Source organism: Mytilus galloprovincialis, chromosome 12, assembly GCF_965363235.1.
Source record: "Mytilus galloprovincialis chromosome 12, xbMytGall1.hap1.1, whole genome shotgun sequence".
NCBI lineage: Eukaryota > Metazoa > Mollusca > Bivalvia > Mytilida > Mytilidae > Mytilus > Mytilus galloprovincialis.
The window spans coordinates 7,882,528-7,903,320 of NC_134849.1; the positions used below are offsets into that span (position 1 = coordinate 7,882,528).

Sequence of the window (20,793 nt, forward strand, 5' to 3'; positions counted from 1 at the left end):
CGAGTGCATAAATATTGTATCACACTCAATGCAGTGGTAGAATCTATATACCTAAATGGTCTTAATTACTAATCAGGTTTAAAAAGGAATACATTTTGCTAATCTTGTTATTAAGTGTGAAAATGTTGTTCAGATATGAATAATTACATTTAATGAATTATATTTATCAAAGATACTAGACTCAGAGTGAAACATGATCAACTTGTAACTTCTCAATGTCAAATACATGTTAAACTTTGTATACAACTGACCTGTCTAAATTGAACACTTATACCATAATACATAACGAATGAATAAAATACCTGTGTAAATCAAACTTTTATTAAATCTCCAAACCCAGAAAGTTTTGATTGTACAATATACCATTTCAGATGCTGACAAGCTTGCAGTTGATGCAGATGACACAGACGATGAAGAATGTCCACAGATCAGTCTCCAAGAGATGCTTGATGATTTACATATTTCTACCGATGCTACCGGAGAAGATGGAGCAGACATGATGATGGACTGATATATTCATTTATATTTTTGTTGCAAACAATTATTCTTTCTAACATAATTAAAAAAAGTAATTTTTCTAGAGGTTAGTGATGTGTAAAATTGGCTGTTTGATTACCTCACAAACTGTATAAAATTTCTGAAGGACATATGTAAAGTTTGAGAGTCAGGGGATAGTTAACATATAAATACACTTCAGAAAAATTGTGTATTCTCAACCCAAACATTTGAAAGAAAAAAAATCAAATTCAATTTTTTTAGAAACCCAGGAATCTATTGATTTGTTTTGAGCTTTGATATATATATCAGTGAAATCAACATAGAGTTATAAGATAAAGAAGTAGTTTGTTAACGAAGACAAAAATCTTGACATAATATAAGTTGTACAAATTATCAGTTTTGTAAGTTTTTTCCAACATTCTAACAATGATACATTTCCTTTGCTATTTCCTTTGCTATTTACTGATAGTTAAAGCTTATAACTGTTATCTGATTAAAATGTTTACTTGTTTTTGACCCATAATCTTCGGTATCAACTTAATAAATGAAGTAAGATTTGTATCTGTTTTTACTTCTAAATCACCTCTTAACATTACACATATGTTATTGCATATTGAAGAAGTGCTTTTGTTTTATGGATTTTAGTTTTTTGTTATGGAAAGTTTAGTATTTGAAACCTATGTGGTTGATTGAAAGTGTGTTACACCATTTCAAAACTATTGGCTATATCGAGGCCATCAGTTTTTATATTTTGAGGGATTTGAACTGAACCAATTATCTTCGAAAAAAACAAGTGTAAAACAACAAATCTTTCAACTTTCATGACTTAATTTCTTTCTTCTTGTAGATAAAGCAATTGAATATTTCAGATTCTAATGTTTTAATTGTTATTTATTTTTAAATTATGATCATTTAGTGATAGTCTTCATTTTTATCCTTTCGATACTAATTTTGGTGGGCAACCATGAATTCAAATGTTCATTTTAAAGTACAAATTTTCTAGAGGCTTGTGTTCAGAATTTGACAAAACTGCAAAATCAAATATCCTCTAGATTACAATTCTGTTTTGAATGCATAGTATTTTATAATCTGGCCCTCATTGTTTCCCAAAATGACTACAAGCTTGATAATATTATGTACAAACAAAAAATATGTAATAAACTTCTATACCTTATTTTCATTGTGTTATGTTGATATTTCTACATTAACCCTATTATTTTTTTTTTATGTTTTGATAATGACTAATTTGATTGATAGGTGGATACTTAACACCCAGTTGTATAATCATTATTCATCTTAAATGTTGTGTAGCAATATACCATCCTGACTTGTTAAAGACATTTAATTGACATCTGTTCTTTAGTGTGCTATCTTACAAGGCCGAAGTCCACAGGAATACATGTTACTCTATTGATATGCAAGAAGGGTTATCATCTGTGTCCCATGAACACATTCCAAATTTATTAGTCCCTTACCGACAAAGTCGAAGGGGACTTCAGGTTTGCACTCTGTCTGTCTGTCCAGCAAATAAGTTTTCCACCTTTTGTTTTTGTGCTTGAAGATATTTGGTATATTGTTTACTAATGACAAGTTACAAATCAAGTTCAAATTTTGTTCCGGTTTGATAATTTTGTGCAGAGTTATATATGGTCCTTGGAATTAGAAAATTCACTCTTATAATAATCAGTTTTCCAAATTTGTTTGTCATGCTTGAATATATTGATTTAATAATTGATGAATTGTTTTATCATGACAAGTTACAAATCAAGTTTAAATTTTATTCCAGTCTGGTGATTTTGTGCAGAATTTTATCCCATTTTCATGGTCCACTGAACATAGAAAATGATAGTGCGGATGGGGCATACATGTACTTGGGAGTCGGGACACATTCTTGTTTTCATTTTGTCATGTCAGACATTTTAAAGCTTTTTATGCAGTATGGATTTTTTTAAAGGCTCAGCTTGTGACTTTTAGCTGTTTAAAACCTCTTCCTGTAGTCTCTGGTTGAGAGTCATTTCATGGGCAATCATACAACATGTACAAATGTACTTACTTTTACTTTTTATACAAAATTGAATATACAAAAATCTGTAAAATTTCAAGGTAAAACTTGAGGGAAATTATACAAGACATGTGTTACCAATGTTCTGTATGTATAAAAAAGAAGATGTGGTATGATTGCCAATGAGACAACTATCCACAAAAGACTAAAATGACACAGACATTAACAACTATAGGTCACCGTACGGCCTTCAACAATGAGCAAAGCCCATACCGCATAGTCAGCTATAATAGGCCCTGATAAGACAATGTAAAACAATTCAAACGAGAAAACTAACGGCCTTATTTATGTGCCTGTCACAAGTCTAGAGGTGTTAATTCAGTGGTTTTGGTTTTGTTTGTTGCTGTTTATTATATTTTGTTGTACATAAAACCCTTATAAGTTATGAAGCTACATATATGGTTAATGCATAAAAATTTTACACTCCCATTCCAAATGTTATCTAGTTTGGGGCAGCCCACTGTTTATCAAAATCCTTGATCCACATCTGAGTATATTCAACCATTTTAACAGTCAAATGTATGGGTAAAATTTGTAGCCTAGAACTAATGTTAAACAAACTGATGCATCATGGGAGGCCAGTGTGTAATGTTATTTGAAGAAAGGTCACTGTGACTTTGACCCAGTTCACCCCTATAAAAGTAAAACATTGTCTGAATTGTGTAAGGTGCACGTTTGTACCATAGCACTAAGACACTTTTGACAAAACTGTATATGCAGAAACATCATCAAATGTGTCAAGTACCAAAATCAGGTCACACTGACCTTGAAACTTAACTACTAAGCAAGGTACCAGTCTGTACAATGTCAGATATGTAAACAACTTGTTCAAGGTACCAGTCTGTACATTGTCAGATATGTATACAACTTGTTCAAGGTACCAGTCTGTACATTGTCAGATATGTAAACAACTTGTTCAAGGTACCAGTCTGTACATTGTCAGATATGTATACAACTTGTTCAAGGTACCAGTCTGTACATTGTCAGATATGTATACAACTTGTTCAAGGTACCAGTCTGTACATTGTCAGATATGTAAACAACTTGTTCAAGGTACCAGTCTGTACATTGTCAGATATGTATACAACTTGTTCAAGAGAGACTAAAGATAACAAAGGGACACTCAAACTCGTGAGTCAAAAATAAAGGGATAATACCATGGCAAAAAAAAGAAGAAAAAACAACTGAAGCTAGACCACTGAAGTAACATGTGTTAGTATTGGTTTATCAGGGTTTAAATTTCTTTTTAATGTTCGAAAAATCTCCCCTTATGCTTCTTAAAATATTTACTTGTACATGGATTCAGTAATTTTTCTCAACAATCCCTGAAATTCTCAAAGTTTTGTAGGGAAGTCAAAATACACCAACTATTTTTTTCTGTTTGCTTAATATGTTTTACAGTTTAAACATGTTTATCTGAAGCATTCTACAAAGATCTCCACAGGTAGCCTGTAATTCAGTGGTTGTCATTTGTTTATGTGTTACATATTTGTTTTTCGTTCATTTTTGTTAACATAAATTAGGCTGTAAGTTTTCTCCTTTGAATTGTTGTACATTGCCATTTGAGGGCCTTTTATAGCTGACTATGCGGTATGGCCTTTGTTCATTGTTGAAGGCCGTAAGGTGACCTATAGTTGTTAATTTCTGTGTCATTTTGGTCTCATTGGCAATCATAACACATCTTCTTTTTTTATATTGAAAAGAAAATTGTCAAAATTAGGAAATATTAAAAAACAAAATCTTTGTCTTTGTAAATGATTAAACCAACTTTTAACAAATGTTTAAAGACATTCTCATTTCCACTCTCAATTTTAAACACAATATAAGAATAATTCAATAAAATCCAAAAAGAGAAGAAAATATAATTTCATAAATATAGACAAGGATTTTTTTAGTAAAATCTTATTATACAAATCCTTGATATACATGTCATGATGATATAGATAAACAAAATCTTGATGACTAAGGGAGATAACTCTATCCCCAAAATTAGTTACCTGTACATTATACATATAAGTTATAACATGAACAAGTCTACACATGGCAGATGGTAACAGACATATGATTAAATGGCAAAATTCTATTGAAGAAAGAAGTTCTTGTAAATGTGTTTAAAGCAAAACAGAAAAATCTACGAGAATATACAATTATCAATTGCGGAATTTGGAACAAAAACAATCATAAACAAAGAAATAGAGAAATACAACAGGTTGTGATAAAATCTATTTAATAGAAGATGGGTTGATAAAAATAATTCCCCGTAATTTGTATAATTGATTGGTGTTTACTGAAAGTCCACTGGCAAGTATTTTATTTAACCCTGCATGATAACAAGCCTATGTGAAAAAAAAAATACTTCAAATCTTCTTTTGATAAGTCTTTCTATCAGGTGAAAAAAATCAGAAACTCTTACTGAAAAAGTTGATATTTTCTAAACATTTTTTTAATTTCAGGGTGGAGTATACATATTAAACAAATAAATATAAAATCAGAAATATGCTTAAAGATTTTTGACGTATGTGCAATAATCACATAATGAATATAGCCAAAACAAAACAAAAATGTTCTCACATTATTTAGTACCATTCATTGCGAAGTTTTAGAGTTCATTTCTTATTTTTTTTATCGAACAATGATACTATTACTACAATACTCTAGAAATAAGCTGTTTTGGAGAAAATTTCCAACAGGGACAGAAGGTGCTTTTCTGGACATTGAGATTGGGCCTTTTTTTGAGGGACTTTAGAAATGGGTCTTTTTTTGGCAGGAATTCAGGATGACAACTGTACCCCTTCTACTCTATAAATTATTATAACTTCTTTTTTTTACCAAACTATTATACAATTTGTATGAAATTCTAAAAATAAGTGTTATTAAATGTCAGTATCAATTGTCATCAGGTATTGAATCATCAGTTTCATCTACAACAACTAATTTTAATATTTTTGGCGTTGCAGTTTTACATCTATCAATTTGTCCATGATTCCTAACTTCCTTAGCTGTTCTAAACCCCTTCATGCACCCCCCACATCTAAACGGCCTTGACATTGGATGGACTCTTCCAACATGATAGTCATAATCACTCTTTCGATTGAAAAGCCCATCACACAATTGGCAGCCGAATTTCTTTATTCGACTTGTATGTTTTTTCTGGTGATTTTTTAGGTCGGCTAATATATTGAAATGAATTTTACACACGGAACACTTATATCGTTTCTCATTCTGATGAATGCGAATCATGTGAAGGACTTTGGAGCTATTTTGTGAGAATCTTTGCCCACATATTTGACATGCATATTTCTTGGCCCCATCAAACGGATGAACTGTTTCAATATGTCTCATTTTACCACTTAGAGAACTAAATTCTTTATCACAAATGTGACAGAGATGTTTCTCTTTTTCTTCATCATCCTTTTGACACTTTGCTTCATGTTTATCAAGCATTCGTTTCAAGTAAAACCCTTTATCACATTCTGAACAGAAATAGGACTTAGCTATGCCACCGTGTTTCCCCATTTTTGTTAAATTAACTCTCATAACTTTTAAACCGTTTTGTATTAATTCTGATGTATTCCCATGACTGGTACATGCATTCTTGTTGTCTCTATTGGTAGCATCTATCTCATTTCCTTGTTGATCTGTAACAGATGAGAGCATGTACATGTTTTCTTTTTTCCCCTGACTGGTACCTGTATTCTTGTTGTCTCTATTGGAACCCTCTATTTCATTTCCTTGTTGATCTGTAACAGATGAGAGCATGTACATGTTTTCTTGTTTCTCCTGTTTGGCTGTATTGTTATCCTCAATTGCCACACAAGCATGACAAGAATGTTCACCCATTGGAGAGTAATCTAATATACTATTACTAAAATTCATGTCTGAATTATGTTCCACTGATAAAACATCTTTTGTAAAATTATCACTATGGGTGCCATCATTTGTCATCTCCAAGGACCTATCCACTTTTCTTGAACCAATATCTGAAACTTTCAACTTAGAAGAGTTATCTTCCATTATAAATGTTTCCAAATTTTCAGATGAATTTTCTTCATTTGTTTCAAAATAGTTTTTTGAAATGTTATTTGAGAACTCAAGAATAGGATTCACAGCTTTATCATCTTTTATTTGTAAAGTGGTTTCATTTATCTTCTTAATAAAATCATAAATCTCAAACTTTAGTGGATTATCTCCCTTACTTCTGTTTTCAATGCTGAGATTTTCAGACAAAGGACACTCATTTATGTTTACACTTGATGCTGTTTTATTTTTGTTAGCTTCCTGTTTAATATACATTGTCAAACTTTTCTCAGATAAGTCCTTTTTCATAACACAATCATTTTTTTCAATCAAACTATTTTCTGACATGTCTGAATTATTGCTAGTTTTCTTTTCAAATTCGTTGATTGCACTGTTGTCATGACAACCTGAATGGTTACTACCCTCTGCGTGTTTTTCATCACTGACAACTTCTTCAGTTCTTTTGTGGTTTATTTTTATTTTCTTTGATGGTCTTTTCATAATTTGTTTTTCAATATAGACATCTTTTTGTATAATACCTATTTTCGGTATGTCCTTCAATTTAACTGGTGTATCAAACTTCCTTTTCTCAGCACCAAGAACTTCAACAATTTCTTTGAACATACTTTCTTGCCATTTATTCCACTGTTCTTTGAGTGTTAACTTACATGGGTTATTTTCAGATTTTGAGTGTTTAATCAGACCTCGGTTATTTTTTAATATAGAATGTAAGATCTGAATCTGGTCAGTGTCACTCTCAGTATTAGTTTTTTTCACTTCAGCTTTTTGAAATAAACGATTAAAATGAAGTTTATAATGCGTGATCTTTGCACTTCTGTCAACGGAAGGTTTACCACAAAATTCACAATTTGTTAACGGAGAATCCTGGACATGAATATTCATATGTCTAATCAACGCCCCCTTTACTTTAAAGCTTTTCTTACATATTTTACAGGCAAATGGACGATCATCAAAATGAACTCTAAAATGATTATTCAAACTAGCTGAAGAAGTATACATCTTTTTACAAATAGAGCACTGATAAGGTGATTCCCCTTTGTGTTGTATTCTAACGTGATTGTCTAGAGAAGGTTGATGATGGAATCTTTTACCGCAGACTTCACATAGAAACGCTCCTGTACAATTGTGAGTTATGAAGTGATGTTTTAAGTTCCCTTTACTGGTGAATTGTTTCCCACATATAGAACATAAAAATGGCTTCAACAAATTTTTGGATGTTTTTTCATTTTTATCTTTTGTCTTTGAGGAATCTTGTGTCTTCAGGGAATCTTGATTGTCTTGTAACATTTCCTCATCATTTAAATCTTGATTGTCTTGTAACTTTTCCTCATCATTTAAATCTTGATTGTCTTGTAACATTTCCTCATCATTTAAATCTTGATTCAAAGGTGGTTCTTGAATGTCTTCATTCTTATCTGTGTCAATTTTTCCGAACTCATTTTCAGTAACCACTTTAACTTTTTCAAGGTCATATTTCTCACCTTGATGATTGTCCTTGAGTTTACACACCTTTGAGTGTTGCTTAAAATAATATTTCTGGCGATATTCCCTCCAACAAAATTGACATTGATAGTCTCTTGTTGGATTATGGATTTTCTTGTGTCTAAGAAGTGTCTTCCGACTTTTGAAAGTACTTAAACACTCCTCACATTTATAGTTACGTTCGTTGGTATGTTTGATCATGTGATTTGTCAGGGATCCTGATTGGACGAAACTAGCACCACACTCTTTGCATTTATACGGCTTTTCACCAGTGTGTAGTCTATGGTGGTGGTTTCGAGAACTACACTGGGTAAATGCCATATCACAATAATTACATTTGTATGGCCGTGAGTTTGTATGAATACGCATGTGTCTTGACAAATCACTCGCAAGTTTAAACTTTTTATCACATTCAACAACGGAACATTCATACGGTCTTTTATCTGAATGGTATTTTTTATGAGTAGTCAGTTGTTTCAAACGAGCATACTGTTTTCCACAGATGTCACATTTTAAATCGTCACCAATTTTTCTTTTCCTCCCTCGTTTAGCAGAAATAATGGATGAAGCCATTTCTTTTTCTAAATTATGAGGTAAATCAATTAGCTTTGTTGCATACTGTATATCTCCTAAAGCTGTAATTTCTCCATGAACTGGATGTCCTAATTCTACTTGGTAAATGACCTGATATGTTTCATTAAAGGTCAAGGACGTTGTAGGAATAGAAAATATTGTCATGTTGTTTTGGTCTGCGTGACATATCTGAGCTTGTGTCATTGTACCTCTAACCAGGGACTTTCTATACTAATGTTTTCAAGTCCCTGCTCTAACCTGATCAATCTGAAATAATATATAATTGGTTATTATGAAATTAAAATTAACAAGCAAAACTGGGATCTACTACCTCACTGCTGATATCCCAGCTCAAATATAGATAATTTTAATAGTGTACAATGGTGTAAAAAGATGTAAGTGTTTGGAAAACAGGAAGTTGTTGAGTGATGAATCTGAAAACACAATACAGGACATAGCTTACTAATATATATATAAACACTGAAACCAAATCTCAGAAATCCTTATGATTTAATTCCTTAAATTGAATAATAAATGTGATGAAATATATTCATGGAACTGCATGGACAGAGGTTAAAACAGTATACCCAACTTTTTAAAGCAGGTGTATAATTAGGAAAACAAAGGTACAATTGAACACAGACATTGTCATGCTAAGAATTTGATTGTCTTTCCATCATAATGAAAGATCAAAGTGTTCTCCTCCCTATAAGTAGTTATATATTTATATACTGTAAAATCATAAATTTTATTATTGCGAAAAATGCGACAGAGTTGTAAACACAGTACAATAATTTAAACTCGCATTTTGAAATATTTTACATGAATTAACCAGGATTTTTCTCAAAATCGTAAAACTTTAAATCGCATTTATGTTTAAAATGACAAAATCGCAATAATAAATGCACACAATAATTTCTGAATTTACAGTATAGAAACATTACTTTGTTATTGGAATAAATGGACAAGGTGAATGCAATATTAGTGCATGTGGTGTGTCCAGAAATTTTCATAATAGGGGCCCAATAACTGCCCTGTTTCAGTTGCAGACTATACACAAGAGTGCACACACTGAAATGTCTCGCCTTCTTTACTACTCATTGATATTATGTTGAAAGTCCTAAGTATAAAGCTTTATTACAACTGTCACATAAACTTAACATTAACCAAGATAGCTAAACAAAGACCAATGAACCATGAAAATGAGGTCGAGGTCAAGGTCAGATGAACCATGCCAGACAGACATGTACAGCTAACAAAGCTTCCATACAACAAATATAGTTGACCTATTACTTATAGTTTAAGAAAAATAGACCAAAACACAAAAACTTAACACTGTGCAATGAACCGTGCAATTGAGGTCATGGTCAAATAAACCTGCGGGACTGACATATAGATCATAATATATTTCCATACACAAAATATAGCTGACCTTTGGCATATAATATTAGATAAAAAGACCAAAACTTAAAAACTTAACTTTGACCACTGAACCATGAAAATGAGGTCAAGGTCACATGACATCTGCCCACTAGACATGCACACCTTACAATCATTCCATACAACAAATATAGTAGACCTATTGCATAAAGTATGAGAAAAACAGACCAAAACACAAAAACTTAACTATAACCACTGAACCATGAAAATGAGGTCAAGGTCAGATGACACCTGCCAGTTGGACATGTACACCTTCCAGTCCTTCCATACACCAAATATACTAGCCCTATTGCTTATAGTATCCGAGATATGGACTTGACCACCAAAACTTAACCTTGTTCACTGATCCATGAAATGAGGTCGAGGTCAAGTGAAAACTGTCTGACGGGCATGAGGACCTTGCAAGGTACGCATATACCAAATATAGTTATCCTATTACTTATAATAAGAGAGAATTCAACATTACAAAAATTCTGAACTTTTTTTTCAAGTGGTCACTGAACCATGAAAATGAGGTCAAGGACATTGGACATTGTGACTGACGGAAACTTCGTAACATGAGGCATCTATATACAAAGTATGAAGCATCCAGGTCTTTCACCTTCTAAAATATAAACCTTTTAAGAAGTTAGCTAACGCCGCCGCCGTAGCCGCCGCCGGATCACTATCCCTATGTCGAGCTTTCTGCAACAAAAGTTGCAGGCTCGACAAAAATCAGACAATTTTGCACAACCTGTGACCCATACTTTTTATTATATTCTTGCAAAAAGCATACTAAAAATTTCATTTTGACAAATCATTAAAAAATTCTATGGATTATGATTAAGATCTCCCCTCCCCTCTCTCAGCCACTTTAACACGGCTGGTAATCTACACACGCAGAACATTTGGTTCTTCAATGAAAACCGTGAGAGGATTTTCCGGTTGTGCTTGAGTGGGGTAATTTTCACCGCTTCAAAAGGTATGTACATTTCTAAATCTCAATTTTCTTATTCAACTGATCAAAATATTGAAAATCAGAGAATGCTATGCTGTGGTGAATACTTTAACGAAGAGATACATGTATCATTTACCGTTGTCGGTAGAGTTGAACTCCTACAAAATCAGTTGCCCCACGAGAAATTGCCTTAAAAAGTGACATTTCAATTTTGAAATGGTTTTATTTACAGACTAACAAGTTCAAATTTAGTTTTTTTTTAGGGCAAAGGGTATGAATGTTGTTTTTGGCGGCGTGTACGCTGTCCGGTGTTGATAGACGTCTGAATAATTCTAAAAACTACATTTTTTCATTAAGTCATGCGTGAGGGGATTGGTTCTGATTGAGGACATCGTGAATGCGTGAGGGGAAGGACAAATCATATTTTTATATTCAAGCTATGAGTCGTTGAAACTTACCTAAATAAGGCAACATTGTTCATGAAAAAACAGTGCTTAGAGAAAAATTTATGAGATTGAATTATGAAATAAATTGTGGGAACCTAGGTTTAATAATATGTTTCACGAAGAATAAAAAGAAAAAATGTTGTCAATGATAACCAAAAAAACTGGAGAGATGTTGGTGAGTATCTTATTCGTCTGGATTCGTCCTTTTCAAACTACTCAACAATGTCCAAAACAGGTCGAATGCAATGTTGTTTAAAAGGAAAACGTTCACTCTGTACTAATGAAAAAAAAAAATCAAAAATCTTTCCCTTTTCCCTACGTCTGAGAGTTTATCTAACTTGAGCACTTTGAAAAACTTTATATTCTTCCTCAAGGTCTTCCATGTGGTCTTTATCGTGGTCTACTACGTGGTCTTCTATGTCTTCTTCTATATCTTCTTCGTTGTCTAATACATGCTCTTCCTTATGGTCTTCCTCGAGATTATCTTGGCTTTCATCGGTGTTCGTGAATAATAAATTCTGTTGATCTGCCATTTTTGTTTCGAAAATTTCGTGATTTTGGGTGAACAGATAACGTCTAATATATATAGGTGTTGAAGTTTTGATCGGCGATATACTTTTCTTAAATATATGTGGTGATCTCTGTGACGTATATTTGACGACAGGACTACTCAAAGAGGGTTTAGTTCGCTTCGAGGGCGGGGATAACTTGTATCTCCATGGCTTTTTGTAGAGTTAATAGTTTGATTTCATTGAATCAGTGATCAGTTTTTATCTATTAAAGTATTAGGATAAATCTGTGCTTTTAATCAGCATTGATCACATTTATTGAGTCAACAAAAGTCACAAAGCCAATGATTAAAAAAAAATGTTTGTTCTTCCCCTCACGCATTCACGAAGTCCTCAATCAGAACCGATCCCCTCACGCACGACTTAATGAAAAAATGTATTTTTTGGAATTATTAAGACGTCTATCAACACCGGACAGCGTACACGCCGCCAAAAACAACATTCATACCCATTGCCCGAAAAAAACCTTAATTTGAACTTGTAGGTCTATCAATAGAACCATTTCAAAATTGAAATGTCACTTTTTAAGACAATTTCTCGTGGGGCAACTGATTTTGTAGGAGTTCAACTCTACGTACAACAGTAAATGATACATGTATCTCTTCGTTAAAGTATTTACCACAGCATAGCATTCTCTGATTTTCAATATTTTGATCAGTTGAATAAAAAAATTGAGATTTAGAAATGTACATACCTTTTGAAGCGGTGAAAATTACTCCACTCAAGCACAACCGGAAAATCCTCTCACGGTTTTCATTGCAGAACCAAATGTTCTGCGTGTGTAGATTACCAGCCGTGTTTAAGCAGTTTTTTGCCATGACCCTAAATATTTTTATGATTTTTTCAAAATAAACCCTTTATCTGAATACTCATCTCAAATGTAATAAAATTATGTCACTTCATAAAATTTACTATAGTCCATGCTTTTATCATGTTTATTGAAACTAAATAAAACAGCTCTATAAATGAGTAATTTTTCAGAAAAATAATACATACAAGTATATAAAATTGAGAATGGAAATGTAGAATAAGTCAAAGGGATTAAACAACCCAACCTAAGAGCAGATAACAGCTGAAAACCACCAATCGGTCTCCAATGCAGCGAGAAAATGTGGCTCCCAGGGGTGGTTCTCAGCTGGCCCCTAAATAAAATTGTGTACTAGTTCAGCGTTAATGGATGTCACACTAAACTAATGCAAAACATATAAAATGAACTCTATTGCAAAACATACAAGACTAACACAGGCAAGGGCTCCTGACTTGGGACAGGCTAAAAAGGGCCAGGTTAAACATGTTTTGTGAGATCTCAACCCTTCCCCTATACCTCCAGCCAATGTAGAATAAAGAAACACATACAATGTAGCAATATGCACAGTAAAAGTTTTTTTAAAAGTTTTAAAGAAGTCAGAGTCCAACGCCATCATAGGATAAACACATGTAGATAGCTGATTGGCAAGCCTTTAAAGGAGCACTAGCTACGAGATATATAAAAAATCTAAAGTTTGATTTTTTTCTGTTCAATCAATAATGACAGTGAAATAGTGAAATAACAATTCGCTTTTTGCAGTCAAAAAGTTTCAATTTTGTCAAATTACGCTAAGAAACATTGATAATTAGTTATTCACTCAACCTCTTTAAATCCGTATTCTTGTGAACTTCAATTTAACCCCTAGCTAGAGATTGACAACGCATGCATTGTACGTGTACTGGTTATTTAAAGAAAAAGAATGTCAACAATGAAAGGAAAGAAAAACTACGGTAAATCATTTGATTACTAATTTGATGCACATAAAAACATTCGTTTACGGTTAAAAACAACGAGAAACATCTATTTTTAATCTATAAAATAAAATCAAACAGACCTAGAAAAATCTAATAGCACGTGTTTAATCTATTCATATCTTTATTTATGTTTACATCGCTTATATGGTCATCTGAGGTCAAATCGATAGTTAATTAGATGGCGTCTGGACTAAAATACACATGAAATGAACCTATATATTATCTACCCCATGCTCTGTAAACTGTTTATTTTAGACTTCTGATAGTTTGGATAAATGTTTTACATTGTTATAAATCAAATATGAGAATTTGAGTCAAATCGGTGACCATGAATTTGACAGCTAGTGCCCCTTTAATTAAGGGTATGTTTCATTTAATAGCCATCTGTAAAACACTAATATAGACAACTTTCATTTTCTTTGCATTTCCATAAAAAAAAAACCAGCTTTAGTGAACTTCATTTGTGTGTTAAGGGGCATTGTCACTTCTTTCCCATGTTGAGCGAGAGGGGGGATAAAATAGTATGCTGCATTGCACAAATTATTCAGCAAATTAAATTCTTTAAAGATAATCAGCCTTGCCTGACATTAAGGACTTTTGAATACTGGTAGGTTATGTTTTCTTGTTGGAATTGTTTTATATTGACAATCATACCACATCTTCTGTTTTTTTATACCTACAGAAACCACATACATTGTAATTTCAATGACGATCATGAAAAATGCTCTATGAACTTTGATAGTGATGGACTACAAGTGCTCACCTCTATCTGGTAAATGCACACATAATTGACAAACTTTTCTAGTGAGGGATCATAATTAAGTCAAAAGTGGTCAATTGATGGATAGTTTAATATGTCAATAAAATGAGTTGTTACAACTATTGTGGATTATCATTATATTATTTGTTGGATACCTTTTTTTCATGAATTTTGTGGGTACAAGTGAACCACAAATTAAATGTTCAATAAATGTCATCAGTATGGGCTTTGCTCATTGTTGAAGGCTGTACCGTTACCTATCATTGTTAATATCTACAGGTGTCATTTTGGTCTCTTGTGGAGAGTTGTCTCATTGGCAATCATACCACATCTTCTTTTTTTTATATTTTATATAGACTTGTACACAGAATTTGACAAAACCAGGTAAATTAAATATCCACAAACATGCAAGTTTTCCTTTGGCTTAATCCATGAAAATAAATGAATCCACAGTACATACTGGTTATGAAAATATGACTGAAGTTATAGTTCTTGTAGTTCTTCACCAGCCCAAAAAAATATGATGTCTTTAATTTTAGTACCATCTTTTTATACTTACAAAATTATGAGTCCTTTAACACTGTTAAACTAGATATAATCTAGATAAGATGTATTCTATAAATTAATTGAAGATGTCCAAACTTGCTGATGTCTTGGTTGTAAATATATATAATATTATATAAATTTTGGTACTCTGAAAAGAAAAGAAAAATGGGCATTAAGTTTTTTTTTAACTTCAGTTGCCAGTATTTATCATGTTTATTGTCTTTTATTTGTTACTTGTAATTTTTTTAGTATTATTTTAAACTTTAAACATATCGCTGTAAGCATATTGCTGTGCACAATATATCTAACTGGAAATGAATCTTATAGGCTTTTAAGAATAAAGTTGATAAAATCTATGACTTTATGAGATTTCATGAGATTTATGGACTTTGGTATTGCATGTAGTGTCTGACTGAAAACTTATCAGAACTGCTCTATAAATTAACCACATAATTGTAATTGTAAATAAATATAGGTTTTAGGAGCCTGTAATTCAGTGGTTGTTGTTTGTTTATGTGTTACATACATGTATATACTTGTTTTTCATTCATTTTTTTTATAAATAAGGCCATTAGTTTTTTTGCTGGAATTGTTTTACAGAGTCATTTCGGGGCCTTTTACAGCTGACTATGCGGTATGGGGTTTGCTCATTGTTGAATGCCATAGGGTTACCTATAATTGTTAATTTCTGTGTCATTTTGGTCTCTTGTGAAGAGTTGTCTCATTGACAATTATACCACATCTTCTTTTTTATATTTATCATAAAGTAAATATATTTTATCATATAAAATGACCAAAATAAGTGTGATTTATATAATTCAAAGTGTTTTATAATCCCTCATGGAAAATTGGCGGCTGAATATTGTCTTAATTATTTCTGAATTATATCTGAATAGTCGTCTGAATATGTCTGAATGTTGTATTTGTGTCTATTTCTGAATATTGACTGAATTTCGGACTATTCAGCCAGTATTCAGAAACAGAAATATTCAGAAACTAAGAAATATTCAGAAAATTTATGGTTTAAATGATGCTGTATTTAAGAAATATTCAGCCAATTTTTAAGACATATTCAGCAATATTCAGAAATCTTCAGCCAATATTCTTACAATATTCAGCCATACTAAGAAATATTCAGACATATTAAGAAATATTCAGACATATTGAGAAATATTCAGACATATCAAGAAATATTAATTAATATTCATATGAATTCAGAAATATTCATATGAATTCAGAAATATTCATATGAATTCAGAAATATTCCACCATATTAAGAACTATTCAGACAAATTCAGCCAATCTTCAGCCTTATTAAGACATATTCAGCAATAATAAGATAGCATGAAATGGAATCAAAACCCCATGCATTGTAACTGATAAATTGATCTTCCATTTAAGCCCAAGGTTTATCACTACTTCTAAGAATCACAAAGTATAGTGAGTGCTTTGATCATATGATTGATCTGATCATATTTTAAATAAAATTCTTAACATCCTATCCATGAAAAAAAATGGCCTGCATGGTTTGCATAAGAATAAAAACAGTGACTAAGGTCAGCTTAAACCTCACTCACAAACTGATTAACTAATATATAAATTATGTGTCAGATATAAACTTCTCTTCCTTTCTGTAATTTAAAACTTGCTGTCTCCGTACTTCCAACTAGAATTGCTGAATAAATGGAGTCTGCATAAAATCTGTTTCATATCATTGCTGGCAGCTCATACATGTCATATTCAGTGGCGGATCCAGAAATTTTCATAAGTGGGGGCCCACTGACTGACCTAAGAGGGGGCCCGCTCCAGTCACGCTTCAATGATTCCCTATATAAGCAACCAAATTTTTTCCCAAAAAGGGGGGGGGCCCCGGGCCCCCTGGCCCCCCCCCCCCTAAATCCGCCTCTGATATTTAATCCCCTAAAAGTACAAAAATATCCACAAAGAATCACTTGTTCAAGAAGTTATGAAGCAATAAATTCAATAGAAACATTATTGATTATGCATATGTATTGTATCTTACATTGGAAGCCTAAACTCAAATTAAGACCCCCCTTTTTTATCCCTTGAAGATAAAACTGGCGACTTATAGTTATCACCAAGTTTGTATAACAAATTAAATTTCTACATTATAAAGTAGTGCATTTTTTAAGTGATTAACCTGCAGCCAGTTACTATTTGTACATGATTTATGTCTGTTATGAACTAGCTGCGGAACCGTCTTAGGTCCGCAAATAGTCAAAAAATAGCTTAAGGACCTAAGAGCTACGGTTCCGCAGCTAGTTATGAACCTGACAACATTTCATCACATTACAGTAATTGTCTACCAAAACTTTCTGATGTTTTTCTCAGATTTAAATCCTAAATGTTTTATAATTATTGCCTCAACAAATTGTATTTTATAATTATTATAATTATCATTTGTTAAATCAAAATATTTATCTGAAAACATTTGCGTTTGGATTCTCCATTTTGTTTATCCAGCGTAATGATGACGTATGCCACTGGCTCAGTGCGTTTACGTCAAGGTGTCAATCTCGTCCCATATAATATCGGCCCGAAGTTGATTCGTCCCCGTAACGGAGTTTCAGTGAAACTTCTCAAAACAGGCCGCCAGTCAAGTCACCAATTACGGCCGATTTGCAGGGTTAGCTGGTTTGTTGTTAAAATCACGAAGAGTAACTTCCCCTTATTATGGATGTTTGAGAAATATTTAAAAATGTATTTTATCTTATTCAAATATACGTTTTCCTTTGGAAATTTTAGTTTTGTACATAATATCTATCGTAAAATACAGCTACAACTTGAATTTCATCTTATTTATTTTTCTATTTTGCAGGAATAAAAAATAGAAAATACCATACACTAATGATTTTTCCCTAATAATTAGATGAAATGTTCTACTTTTAAAAATTACAAAGTTTAGAAAAATGGGAGATTGTAGTCCCTACATTTAAATGTTGGGATAATGGCTAAATTGACAAGCTAAATAAAAATGAAACAATTTTCTGACCTGATTGACAGGGCACTCTTTAATTTACCTAACAATCTATATTATGGATGATAATTTTAGATTACAAGGCCCTTTTAATAAGGTTGAATTTTAATAATTTTAATTATTCAAATACAAAAATGCAGGCCAGTCTTATAAGGTTAAATCATCATTTAATGTCCGGGTCTTCTTGATTTAGCTGGTATGGTGGGAGAACTGTATTCAGTGGAGGATCTAGAAATTTTCATAAGTGGGGTCCCACTGGCTGCTCTAATAGGGGGCCCGCTCCGGTCAAGCTTCACTGATTCCTTATATAATCAATTGCACCTTGCTGCAGGAGGAGTCAAAGCTAAAATTAAATAGCCTTTCAAAATTTCATAATTATTTGGACTAGGTACAAATGAATTGTACTGATAATAGCTGTTTAACAAAATTTAATATAAGTACTTTGTCTACCAAAAATAATGCCCATGCATCAGTATCTTAATGATAAATAATGCAATACATTGTACTGCTTTAATTTTCAAAAATAATGTTTTAAAGTGCACAAGTGTTTGTTCACAGTTTTTCATCACTTAAGGAGGTTCGCGGGTCTAAATCATTTATATAGGATTTCTCTATATTTTTCTATAAACGAACTTTATCTTATAGTTAATAGAAAAATAAAATAAAAAATTGGGGTCACCGTTCATTTGCGCTCACAATCTGCCTTCGAAAGAAGCATACATTTTTGTAAAGGTGGTTTTTTTCTGTTGAAGTAATAGGAGAAATAAAGGTAATATCGAAATAAAAAAAAGAAATTTATTACAGAAATCGCTAAAATTTTACAATAATTTAGTTTAAGTACAGCTTATATGGAAATTATATTAAACCAGATGCTCCGCAGGGCGTAGCTTTATACGACCGCAGAGGTTGAACCCTGAACAGTTGGGGCAAGTATGGACACAACATTCAAGCTGGATTCAGCTCTAAATTTGGATTGTGATTAAATAGTTGACACAGCATAGGTTTCTGACACAGAATGAATGTGTTCTAATGAACTTAAAATTTTTGTTTTCTCTTAGAGCAATTCACTATGTTGTTGAATATTAATCCTCTCAAAAAAATGTTTGAAGAAATTTTCTTTTTTATTTATGAAATTTCAAATGAGAAAAATTGAACCCAATTTTTTTAATCACATTCCCCTTTCCCTTATTCCAAAACTAATCTCAATTAAAATTTCTAATGGAGTTTGCAACAATAACTACTCATTTAAATACATCCTAAAATATTAAGATGTAAAAAAACTGATTGTTATCACTGAATGGTAAAGATTATTTTAATTTATCAGTTGGTAGTAAAAAGTGAATATACATTGTATATTGTATATAACAAAGATTTAAGTTGATTCTGGACAAAGAAAGATAACTCCAATTAAAAAAAAATCTTGCTATTGCACAATATTTTGCAATTAGATATTTCTTGCTTAGTATTCTGGACAAAGAAAGATAACTCTAATTAAAAAAAAATTTGCTATTTCACAATATTGTGCAATTAGATATTTCTTGCCATTGCGCAATACTGTGCAATTGAAAAGACTTGCTATAGCACAATACTTAATATTATAATTTTGAATCCTGATTTGGACCAACTTGAAAACTGGGCCCATAATAAAAAATCTAAGTACATTTTTGGATTCAGCATATCAAAGAACCCCAAGATTTCAATTTTTGTTAAAATCAGACTAAGTTTAATTTTGGACCCTTTGGACTTTAGTGTAGACCAATTTGAAAACAGGACCAAAATTGAAGAATCTACATACACAGTTAGATTTGGTATATCAAAGAACCCCATTTATTCAATTTTTGATGAAATCAAACAAAGTTTAATTTTGGACCCCGATTTGGACCAACTTGAAAACTGGGCCAATAATCAAGAATCTAAGTACATTTTTAGATTCAGCATATCAAAGAACCTAACTGATTCATTTTTTGTCAAAATCAAACTAAGTTTAATTTTGGACCCTTTGGACCTTAATGTAGACCAATTTGAAAACGGGACCAAAAGTTAAGAATCTACATACACAGTCATGACAGTTAGATTCGGCATATCAAAGAACCCCAATTATTCAATTTTGATGAAATCAAACAAAGTTTAATTTTGGACCCTTTGGGCCCCTTATTCTGTTGGGACCAAAACTCCCAAAATCAATACCAACCTTCCTTTTATGGTCATAAACTTTGTGTTTAAATTTCATAGATTTCTATTTACTTATACTAACGTTATGGTGCGAAAACCAAGAAAAATGCTTATTTGGGTCCCTTTTTGGCCCCTAATTCCTAAACTGTTGGGACCTAAACTCCCAAAATCAATACCAACCTTCCTTTTGTAGTCATTAACATTGTGTTTAAATTTCATTGATTTCTATTTACTTAAACTAAAGTTATTGTGCGAAAACCAAGAATAATGCTTATTTGGGCCCTTTTTTGGCCCCTAATTCCTAAACTGTTGAAACCAAAACTCCCAAAATCAATCCCAACCGTTCTTTTGTGGTCATAAACCTTGTGTCAAAATTTCATAGATTTCTATTAACTTAAACTAAAGTTATAGTGCGAAAACCAAGAAAATGCTTATTTGGGCCCTTTTTGGCCCCTAATTCCTAAAATGTTGGAACCAAAACTCCCAAAAT

The 20,793-nt window shown here is 32.2% G+C and overlaps 1 protein-coding gene and 1 long non-coding RNA gene across 2 annotated transcripts in view; one reads left to right on the top strand and one right to left on the bottom strand.

The window, feature by feature from the left end:
* Positions 1 to 1,672, top strand: part of LOC143054006 (60S ribosomal export protein NMD3-like) — a 33,900-nt gene extending 32,228 nt beyond the window's left edge. Inside the window, exon 15 of the mRNA XM_076226845.1 lies at positions 372 to 1,672. Within this exon, the coding sequence (XP_076082960.1) occupies positions 372 to 511 (140 nt within the window). The 3' untranslated portion in view covers positions 512 to 1,672. The remainder of the gene's footprint in view (positions 1 to 371) is intronic.
* Positions 1,673 to 4,770: 3,098 nt separating this feature from the next.
* LOC143054007 (uncharacterized) lies at positions 4,771 to 17,001 on the bottom strand. The gene is made up of 2 exons (XR_012971537.1): positions 15,147 to 17,001; positions 4,771 to 8,920 (listed from the first exon to the last, which is right to left on the bottom strand). It is a non-coding gene; the product is annotated as an uncharacterized LOC143054007 (long non-coding RNA).
* Between the last annotated feature and the right edge of the window lie 3,792 nt (positions 17,002 to 20,793).